Source organism: Rhinolophus sinicus, linkage group LG13, assembly GCF_036562045.2.
Source record: "Rhinolophus sinicus isolate RSC01 linkage group LG13, ASM3656204v1, whole genome shotgun sequence".
In the NCBI taxonomy this organism is placed as follows: domain Eukaryota; kingdom Metazoa; phylum Chordata; class Mammalia; order Chiroptera; family Rhinolophidae; genus Rhinolophus; species Rhinolophus sinicus.
The window spans coordinates 12,212,195-12,223,312 of NC_133762.1; the positions used below are offsets into that span (position 1 = coordinate 12,212,195).

General features: G+C 44.4%; 1 protein-coding gene across 1 annotated transcript; it reads left to right on the plus strand.

Moving 5' to 3' along the window:
• Nucleotides 1-1,151: 1,151 nt before the first annotated feature.
• Nucleotides 1,152-9,922, plus strand: TICRR (TOPBP1 interacting checkpoint and replication regulator). The gene is made up of 5 exons (XM_074317595.1): nucleotides 1,152-2,040; nucleotides 5,383-5,662; nucleotides 6,601-6,839; nucleotides 8,557-8,791; nucleotides 9,720-9,922. Exons 1-5 carry the CDS (start codon nucleotides 1,378-1,380, stop codon nucleotides 9,848-9,850), a joined length of 1,548 nt encoding a protein of 515 aa, XP_074173696.1. The 5' UTR covers nucleotides 1,152-1,377; the 3' UTR covers nucleotides 9,851-9,922.
• Nucleotides 9,923-11,118: the final 1,196 nt, after the last annotated feature.

Genomic DNA, 11,118 nt, shown 5'->3' on the forward strand with positions numbered 1-11,118 from the left:
TTTAAACAATCTAAAAATTATCAGTGATGGTCTTTCATAGAACAATTGGCTCAGAGAATCTCAGAATCTGAAGGAAATTTAAAGGCGGCCAGTCCTAGTTAGAGAGTTTAAATTCTTCTCTGCTGTTAAGACCCATAATGGGAACTTGCTTCCATCTAGAGTCACAATCTTCTGTACAATTAAGTATCCATTTATTTGCGGTAAGAAGATTCTTTTTATTCATTAAGGATATTCCCCCGACTGTAAAAGTAATATAGAAATACATATTTGTAGAAATTTAGAAAATTCAGAAAAGTGTAAAATTTTTTTGTTGTTTATTGGGGTGACGATGGTTAGTAAAGTTACATAGGTCTCAAGTGTACAATTCTGCAATACATCATCTATATATCACATTGTGTCTTCACCACCCAGAGTCAGTTCTCCTTCCATCACCATATATTTGATAAATAAAAATTTTAAAATCTTCATAATCTCATCACCCAGAGACAATTGCGCAAAACTTTTGGTGCACAGAATTCTCATACTTTAAAAATATACATGTAGGTAGAAAATTTAGGGATTTCACTGCATGTGCTGTTTTGCAGTCTTTTCTTTTTCATCTAACATTATGTATAAAAATATTTTTTGAAAGGTTCACGATGTACCTTCCCCTTGAGCATGTACCATATCTTATGTAATCAGTCTCATTTGAGCTCTGTCCAGTTTTTCTCAAGTTAAATAAATTTTATGATATACATACATCTTTTATTTGGATCTGATTACTTTCTTCAGAGAGACTCCTGGAAGTTACTGGGGCAAAGGGAATGAACTTTTACTTTTTAATAACTTTTTCTTAAATTACAGACAATTAAAGCCTTCCTATCGGATTCTACTCCATAGAAAGGCTATGGTGGCTTCAAATCATCCCAAATTCCCTTTCGGTACTGTTTTCAAGAACTTAGTGAATGTCTCCCAGCAAACCGACCCAAACCTACGCACAATCGCCCAAACGCAGGCCTCCTACTTAAAAGTGAAACTTACAGACACGGGCCCCTAGCACCACGTCTTTAAATTTTAAAACGAAGGCCTAGGCCAATGAATGTTAACGAAACATAGCGCCCCGCCCACAGTCACTCCCTCCACTAATCAAACAGAGGTTTTTCCTCCAAAGCCCTGCCAATCAGTGCTACGGAAGCACGTCGCTCACGTAACTTACGTGAGGCAAGCGACCAATAGGAGTTGAACTTGAGAGCTGGCTGCGCCAATGGTGGTGTTTCTTGGAGAGCGCGGGAGCCTTTTGACCAGGACCCCTGAGAGAAGTGAGTGGCGGTGTTTCCCTGAGGCCGGGGTCTGGGGAAGCCTCCCCCTCCCCGAGCCCTGGGGCGGCGGCGCGCTGCCATGGCCAGTTGTCGCAACGTGATGCTGCTGCTGGACACCGCGGGCGGCGCCGCTGGCCAGAGCCAGGTCCGGCGGGCCGCCCTGCGCCTCCTCATCTACCTGAGTTGCCGATTCGGCCTGGCCAGGGTCCGCTGGGCTTTCCGGTTCTTTGACTCTCAGGGGGCGCGGAGCCGGCCCTGCCGCTTTTCTGACTTCCGCGAGCTCGGGGCCCGCTCCTGGGAGGACTTTGAGGAGGAGCTGGAGGCCAGGCTCGGGGATGGCGCCCCCGGCGCCCACCTGCCCGGCCCAGCGCCCAGGGCCACTCACACGCACAGCGCCCTTCTGGAGACGCTGCTAGATTACCAGTGGGACCGACCGGAGATCACGTCGCCCACCAAGCCAATCCTGCGCAGCAGCGGGAGGAGGCTGGTGGACGTGGAGAGCGAGGCCCAGGAGGCCGAGACGGCGCTTGGGGGCTTCGGCAACGCCGTCTTCCTGCTGGCCCCCTGTCCGCATTCGCAGAGGGAGCTGCTGCAGTTCGTGTCTGCCTGTGAGGCCCAGGCCCAACGCCTGCCGCCCACCCCTAAGCAGGTGATGGAGAAGTTGTTGCCCAAGAGGGTCGAGGAAGTCATGATCGCCCGAAAAATCACCCTGTACTGGGTGGATACCACCGAGAGGTCGAAGGTAAGACTCTGGAGAACGCAGGTGTCGTGCACGGTGCATTCCTGGTTAACCCGAACTCAGCAGCCAGTGGGCCCAGAATGAGACTAACGTGACCAGCATGTGTCCCTTCAGAAGGAAAGTCCTGTGGCCATAAACAAATGGGGACAGTCTAAACAACAAAATAGGTCCTCAGTACCCACTAAGTCAAAGCGTTTAAGGTCACAATTTGGGCCTTGTCTGTCTTTCCAGAATTTCTTTTTCCTACACACGACCCATATTCCAGCATATTCCAGATGGCCAACAGGTCTGACTGCTTGTTTTGTCTTAGTCACCTGCAGTGCAAGCGCTCACTCTCCTGTGCTGGTGTCAGCTTCACTCGTTGCTTAGAGCCTTGCCCAAATGGCAGTTATTCAATCTCAGCTTCTGAGTTTCTGTGCACTTTGGTGACACTTACCCTTTCTGATGATATGTTCCAGTTGGCAGTCTCTCACCGTCCACATAGTCTAAGAATACCTTAACAAAGCAGACACACACATCTTTGTATCCCCTCCAGATGTGTAATGAACATTGTAGGTGCTCAGTAAGTATTTGTGGACCAAATGAATTCTTACGTACTTACGGTTCTAAATGGCTAATTTGGATATTTGCTGGGGCATGGTGCCCCTGCTCCAATTAAGTGCTGTGAGATATATATATATTTTTTATCTTCACCATTTTCTTCCTGTCACTTCTTGCAGTCAATAAATATTCCTTGAGAAACAACTACACTGAGTACCTGTTACACTGTTTTAGCTGCTGGGGACAAATGACGTGATCAGCCAAAGTGCACTTTACCTTCTGGAGGAAGATGTATTAAATAGTTAAGATTGACAGATTAAAGAGCTAAGCTAGTAAGTGATGGGATTTCAAGTGATACTCTGAAAAAAAATAAAGCTAGGTAAAGGGGTGGGGTGCGTGGATATTGTATACAGTATAGGGTGGCAGTCAGGGAACGCCCCTTTGACCAGAAAATTGAATGGTGAAGGAGGAGGGATGTTAAGGTTGGGAAAGAACATTCCAGGCAAAGAGAAGATCTGGTGTCAAGATTTGAGCGAGAAATGAGCTTTGTTTGTTTCAGAAACAAAAAGGCGAAGGAATGAGAGGGGAGAGGAAGTCAGAAAGTAGCAGAGGCATCGAATACTGACTAGAAATAAGTCTTAGCAGATGGGGCTTTGAGATTTCTTTTTCTGGCTTTCTTTTCGGAATAGCATTAAAATAACTAGGTTGACAGGATTTATTTTTAAAGATCCCTTCCAGTTCTGGCCTTCCACCCTCTGAGGGAATGGGTCTTCCCTGAGGCTTCTCACATCTGTTAGGTTGTTTCCTCTGAGAAAAGGTCCATCGGATAAGCTTTTCTGGAATTTTTCTTTTCTGATGAAGATCTGTCTTTTCCTGTTCAAAAGCCTCTGGCCAGGCACACTGTGAAGGCAAAAGGGTAGCTTAGGCTTTGTCCTTGGGGAACTCTCTCTGCAGGGGTAGAGAAGGGAAGGAGAGAAAATCTAGGGACTGCCTTGCTGAGTTCAGTCTGGGAAATAGGACTGGGAGAACACAAACTGGACTCACACAAATTTGGGGGAAGGAGCTCAAATTCACAGAATTCTTGCAAAGATAGAGGATACAAGGGAACATAGGAGACCCCTGGCACATTTTCAACTTTATGCCTGATTAATTATTCACTACATGTTTATCACACACCTGCTAGGTGTGCTGGGTGTACCATTCGTGAGCCAGATAGATATGGTCCCTGCTTTCTTGGAGCTGATATCTTGTATATTCATAAATCCCCAAGTTTGAAACTACCACTAGGCAATGTCTGTCACTTACCCTGTAATCTGCATAAAAATGAAAAATGTAACCATACTTTATATACTGTTTGTGGGTTTTTTAACACATGCATATATTACTTTTTCTTTTTTTTTTTTTTAAAGATTTTATTGGGGAAGGGGAACAGGACTTTATTGGGGAACAGTGTGTACTTCCAGGCCTTTTTTCCAAGTCAAGTTGTTGTCCTTTCAATCTTAGTTGTGGAGGGCGCAGCTCAGCTCCAGGTCCAGTTGCCCGTTGCTAGTTGCAGGGGGCGCTGCCCACCATCCCTTGCAGAACTCGAGGAATTGAACTTGACAGCCTTGTGGTTGAGAGCCCACTGGCCCATGTGGGAATTGAACTGGCAGCCTTTGGAGTTAGGAGCATGGAGCTCTAACTGCCTGAGCCACCGGGCCGGCCCTATTACTTTTTAATCAAAAGTTGATGTTCTGTCAACTCTTATTAAAATTTTACCTCTCTTTTGATAAGCAGGTTTTTTTTTTCCTGGCTGATCTTCTGGCTGAAATAATTTCAGCAAATTTTCTGTTTCCCTTTGGCAGAAAATCCTATGCCCCCTTTGAACTTGAATATAATGGAAAGTTTGACGATGACCTAGAAGACCTCACAGTCCCGTCATAATTTATGGTCTACAGTTGTTAAGTCACCCATGGAGTAGGCAGCCCAGCGTGATGGTCGTTTTCTAGGGAAGATGCTCCTCCTCCATGTTCCCAAAGTTGTGAAATATTGTCGTGTTATATTGTGATGCCGAGTTAAATGGTCCGTGTTACTGCTGTGTTACTCCCCCGACTGTACGATTCTAGCAGACAGGGACTGCGTCTGGCTAGTTAATGGCACACAGAGGTTGCTCAGTACTAGTTTGTTGGCAGTGTGGGAAGGAGTAAGGAATGGCATTTACAGAGAAAGCTGGGTTTGAGGTGGATGAAAGTACTGTAATCAGAGTTTCCAGGTGGGAAATCCCACCCATTCTCAGGAATTTTTTTCGCTTTCCCGTTCCCGTTCCCAAAAGCAGTGAAGATAGAACTGAGAAGACCTGATTGGTCCCCAAATGGTCCTGTGGGGTGGACGAGTCAGCGATGTCCCCCCTCCGGGGGAAATGCTCCTGCCTCACTCCCATGATTCCTGGCCATTGTTGTGTTTTGTTGTGTAGGACAGAATTATTTTTATTAGGGTATCATGGCTTTGTATTTCTTCTGACTCTTAACATCCTATGATTTATCCCTAGTGATTTGCATCACTTCTGTTCCTTGTCAGGAAATAGAATTGAAGTGGTATTTTCACTAAATGGACACTTTCTTGAAGGCATATGGTGTAGTAATTATACCCTTGGGCTGGTCAGTAACGGATGCTGGCCGTTATTTGTGTTGGGCTCAACAAATACGTTAATTGCATAATTTGATCCTTTAATATAGACACCGACTTTACTTTGTCCTGATGTCCCTTGGCTTTATTTCTGAATGCCTAATTTACAATGACCTGAGGTTCTCCATGATTTTCTTTTAGGTGTGGGACTCCCCAGACCACTGTGGGTACTGGACAGTACGTGAACTGCTCCACCGCGTAGGAGGCACTGTCTTACCAGCTGACACTTTCAGCCAGCATCGTCCCAAAACTGGGGGAACACCGCTGAGCAGTGACACAAAGCTGTCAGGTGAACCTCATCTCTCTTCGTGGATTTCCACTCTTCCAGCCGATTCCACTTTAAACTGTTTGCTCTATAATTCTCCTGAATATGAAGCTTCATTTCCACGGATGGAAGGAACATTATTTCTCCCTGTGGAAGGTAAGCAAATAATATTTTGGGGTTTTTTTGTTTGTTTGTGTTTCAGTTTCAGTTGCATTCATTTCTTCAAGGCAGGCTCATGCTTTCAACGTCTTTAGAACTTCCAGCCGCCCAGGCGCTCAGTAAATACTTGTAATTAAAACATATCAGCAAAATCAGAGGTACCACAGGAAAGGACTAAACTTTGGTCCGGTACCACTGCCAGCCCATGCATAAAAAGAACAAGTGAATGATTTTGAGGTTTCCCAGCTGTTTACAAAGAAAGATGATATTGTTCAAGTGCCCGAGCAAGTGGGTGGTAAGATTTCATTGCCTCATAGAAGAGACTGATAAATTGGAGACCATAGAGAGACTATGATTGATAACAAATTAGTCAAAAGAAGCTGCAAAGGGTGCTCATTACGAGGAAGAGCCAGCGTATTGGGATCTTCATAAATCTGCTTTACCATATTACTCACTACATATTGAACCTCATTTCTGAATCATTATGTATTCACACAGAACAAATACTATATGGATGTAGACATAAAACTACATTATACGTTATGTGCTGTGTAAGGAGATTTCTGGAGTAGTTTTGTTTAAGTCTTTAGAATTTAACTTCCTGTGATATGCTGTGCACTGTATTTTACGGGTTTCAGAAGCCGTGTCTTATTTTTTATAAGAAGTGACTATTGCTTAGAAACTTATTTCTAAGTCATAATTACTGAGAAGTTCTGACATCAGGTCGTGCCCTTATAATTCCGTTCATACACAGCTTTTCCCATAGAGCGACATAAACTTGCTGTGGTAGCTTGTTGGCAGTGGAATGAGGCTCGAAGTGTGAACTACGTGACAATACCAGCACCCCAACTGACAATCTAATTCCTTTCTTCTTACTATTTAATCTATTTTTAGTAGCAATTTATTAGAATGTTAATATTCTTTATTTCTAACAGGCAAAGAGATTCAAGAAACGTGGGCCGTCACCCTAGTGCCCTTGACCATGCATCAGAGACATTTTCAGAAACCAGTCAGAATTTTTCTGAAAGGCACGGCCACCCAATGGTCTCTCCCGATGAGCGGCACTGTGGGCACAGATAGCTGGATGCTCCAGAGTCCAGACGAGGATAAATCAACTCAAAGGACATTATTTGAGCAGCTGCTAAGCAGGCTGATTGCTGAAGAGTTACATCTGGTAGGTATCTGCCACATGCCCTTATTCTTGTCTACAAACACACTGCGAGAGTGAAATCAATGTGTTTATGCACTGCCAAGGATTGCCCGACGGAGTATATCTCAGTAAAACATGAGGCTTTTGCAAATACCGTCTGTATTATCACATCAGGACAATGCTCACTATTGAAGAAATGGTTTATAAAATTACGTGTGTCTGGAATCCAGTTAGGTTAAATTATATTCACATAAGAAGAAAGGCAGTGAGCCAAATGGAGTGATTGTATTAGAGTGGTGAGGTGATGGAACAGTAGTCCCCCATCCATGGTTTCACCCTCCATGATTTCAGTTACCCCTGGTCAACTGCACTCCGAAAATATTAAATGGAAATTTGCAGAAAAAAACAATTCTTTTGTTTTTGCATTGCGTGCTGTTGAGTAGTGAGATGAAACCTGCAGTCCCGCCTGGGACGGGAAGCCCCCTGTGTCTGGCGTGTCTGCGCTGTGGACACCGCCCGCCCCTTAGTCATTCAGCAGCCGTCTAAGTTATCTGATCCACCGTCCAGGTAGCACAGTGCTGGTGTTCAAGTCCCCCTGATTTTACTTCCTCGTGACCCCAAAGCGCAGGCGTAGTGATGATGCCACAGAGAAGCCAGAAAGGGCTTCTCTGATGTGGAAAGGTGATGGCAGTACATGGAGGTGTTTTGAGAGCAAGAGACCACATTCACATGAAATTTATTACAATATATTGTTATAATTGTTCTCTTTTATTGTTAGTTATTATTAATCTCGTACTGTGCCTAATTTATAAATCAAACTATCACAGGGATGTATGTCTAGGAACAAGCACAGTATATGTAGGGTTCAGTGCTGCCTGGTTTCAGGCATCCATGGGGGGTCTTGGAACGTGTCTCCCGTGGGTAAGGAAGGGACTCCTGTATGTATTTATCACTTTTTACAAGCCCTGCACTGTCACATTAGATATAATAGTGCCCAATAGTTAACGCAAACTTAGAAATGCCTTCTGAAAAGGAATACGTACTGCCTTGATTTGATAAAAAGGTCATGATTATTTTTAAACAACCGGGAAATTCCTTACCTTTCTCTGTCCTTTGTCTTTGTAACCCCAGAAGGCTCCTATCTTTCAGATCCCATTGTGAGTCATTCTCGAGAACAGCTGGGTAGTGGAGTGAGCAGCTGTTCTCAGAGTTAATGTGCTCTGATGTGCTCTGAAAGAGCATCTGGGGGGCCGTCAGGCGATCTCGATTAGGGCCGGGCTCTGCTGCCCACCCTGTCGTCTAGTACGTCCTGTAGTGAGGCAGTGCCTCATGGATACGCGCATGGCTTTGGAACTCTTACACACTTGGCCCGTGCCTCTTACTAACTGGGTCCCTTAAACAGGTTGCTGATTCCTCAGCCTCAGTCCTCTATAAAATGGGGGTAACAGTCATTCTTACCTCAGAGTGGTTGTAGGGGTTCAGAGGGTTATAGTAAGCACATAATGAGGGCTTAGTAAATCTTCCTGGTAACCGTAGGTTTTTCTTTCTTAATATAAATCAAGGGATTGGGATTATCGGGCCAGCAAGGTCAATTCTGCACCAGTCCCCACCAAGACTGTCTTCTCCGTAGTTTTTCTATATGAATCCTCGGGAGAAGCGACCATTCTGTCTGTTACTGAAAAGCTGCATTCTTCAGGCATTTGTCAACAACATCCTCACCTAACTAGAACTTCTTCTGCAGGTTGCCAGTGTGGACGCTGGTGAAGGCTGGCCCCCCATCACTGGAGTTATTTCCCCGCTTTCTACCAACACTACAGTTCTCACTGTGTTCTGCAGCAAGGAGGCTGAATTTCCAAGACACTGTCTCCAAACAGCTGTGGCGGAGGACCCCCTGGGCGCAGCTCACCTTTTTTCTGATGTTTTAGATGTTGTATTAAATCAGACTCACGATTTACTGGAAGATCCCGCTACCTCAGGTAAGCTTCTGACTAAGTGTTCCACCCAGTGGGTCACAGTCTTTTTCAGCATGAGAACAGTTTTCACTGTACTGTTAGAACCCCCCTACCTGGGATAAAACATAAAAGCAAACTGTAGTGCTTCAGGCAGTTTAAATTATCATTATTTATGGAAATCCTGAAGCACTTCTGAGGGGGCCAAAGGCTTTGTGAAACCACTTTGAAATCAAAGGTATCAGATGAAACCTGGTTCTTAATAAAAGGAATGTAAAACTTACCATTCTGTCTACCTTCCAGTTCGTTACATTGTTACTAGTACACAAACTGTATTTACACTAGGTAGATAAAAAGCACATCAATTTGGTATTCTTTCCATGTATTCATCTATTCAACAGATTTATTGAGTGCCTGCTGTATGTTAGGCACTGTTCTAGGTTCTTGGGCTAGGTCACAGAAGGACATTGGTCTCTGTTCTCATGGAGTTTACCAGCTAGTCAGGGGAGACAAGACAATAAACTAAAGAAGGAAGTTACATAGTATATTTGAAAGAGATAAGTGCTATAGTAATAAAACAGGAAAAAGGAATGGGGAGCATTTGGGGTGGGAAGGTTGCGGTTTTGGATAGGGCTGGTTGGAAAAGTGGTATTTGAGCAAAGGCTTGAAGGAAGCGGTAGGTAGAGAACATTCCTGAGAGGCCACAGCAGGTGCCAAGGCCCTGAGACGGCTGTGCGTCGAGGGGCGTTTGAGGAACAGCAAGGAAGATTCTACACTTCGAAGCAGCATTTTTCCTAGACACACGGGTGGGTGGAGTCCGCGCAGGTGCAGGAATGTTGTTAAAGCCGGCTTTGTGCGTCCGTGGGAAGAACGCAGTCAGGCTGCGGGACGCCTGGGACGACCTCGGCTCTGGTTCTCATGCCTCCTCCTCTCTCCCTTGCTCCTGTCTCTGTAGCCCCTCCGGTTCCAGAGTGGGCCCAGCGGGAGCTTGGCCGCGGGTCCCCCGGAAGTGCTGCTGTGGAACAGTGGTTTCCGCGCTCAAACCTCAGTGGCGCCAGTTCCGAACTGATGGAGTCATTTGGGTAAAACTTTTTAAATTTCTCGGGTATTGGTAATGGAAATCAGTGCTGAGTTCATTTGAATCGTGTTTGTTGTTGTTTTTTGTAACAGACCACATTTTATGAATGTAACTCCATAATATGAAAAACTAATTACAGATAATGGAGAGTATTCTTTAATGTGTACAGACATTCAGATTTTCAAGATGAAAAGTTCTGGAGATGGAGGTCATAGTTGTTCAACACTATAAATGCACTTCATGCCACTGAACTAGACATTAAAAGTGGGGAAGATGATAAATTTTTGTTACGTGTATTTTACCACATTAAAAAAATGGGAAAAAGTAAGTACAAAAGTGAAATAGGGGCCGGCCCAGTGGCTCAGGCAGTTAGAGCTCCATGCTCCTAACTCCGAAGGCTGCTGGTTGGATTCCCACATGGGCCAGTGGGCTCTCAACCACAAGGTTGCCCGTTCAACTCCTGGAGTCCTGCAAGGGATGGTGGGCTCCGCCCCCTGCAACTAGCAACAGGGCAACTGGACCTGGAGCTGAGCTGCACCCTCCACAACTAAGACTGAAAGGACAACTTGTCTTGGGAAAAAAAAAAAAAAAGTAAAATATTCTCTTCTATTATGGATGTGAGAAAATATTTAGTGAGAAAATATTTAGTATTAAATTTCTAAAAATGAAACATAGCAAACTTGTATAATGCAGCTAAATTTGTACTGAAAGGAAAATGTATAGACTTAAACTATCTTTTAAAGAAGAAAAATGAAAAACCAGTTAGCTAAGGGTTTAACACAGAAAATAATACAAGAGAGTAAACCCAAAGAATAAAAAGGAAAGCAGTAATAAAGATAAGAATAAAAATGAATGAAATAGGGGCTGTGTGTGGCTCAGTTGGTTAGAGGGCGAGCTCTCAACAACATTGCCGGTTCAATTCCCACATGGGATGGTGGGCTGCGCCCCCTGCAACTAAGATGGAAAACGGTGACTGGACTTGGAGCTGAGCTGCGCCCTCCACAACTAGATTGAAGGACAACTACTTAGAGCTGATGGGCCCTGGAGAAACACACTGTCCTCCATTATTCCCCAATAAAATTTATTAAAAAAAAAAAAAAGGATAGACTAATCAGTAAATGGTGATGTGACAACTGGCTACCCAGAAGAAAAAAGATTAAAGATTAGATTCCTACTTCACAGCATACGCAATGATAAATTCCCAATAAATTCAAAAATCAAATGTGATAAGTAAAACTTTAAAATCACGAGAAGGAAAAGATCAGGCTAGGGATGG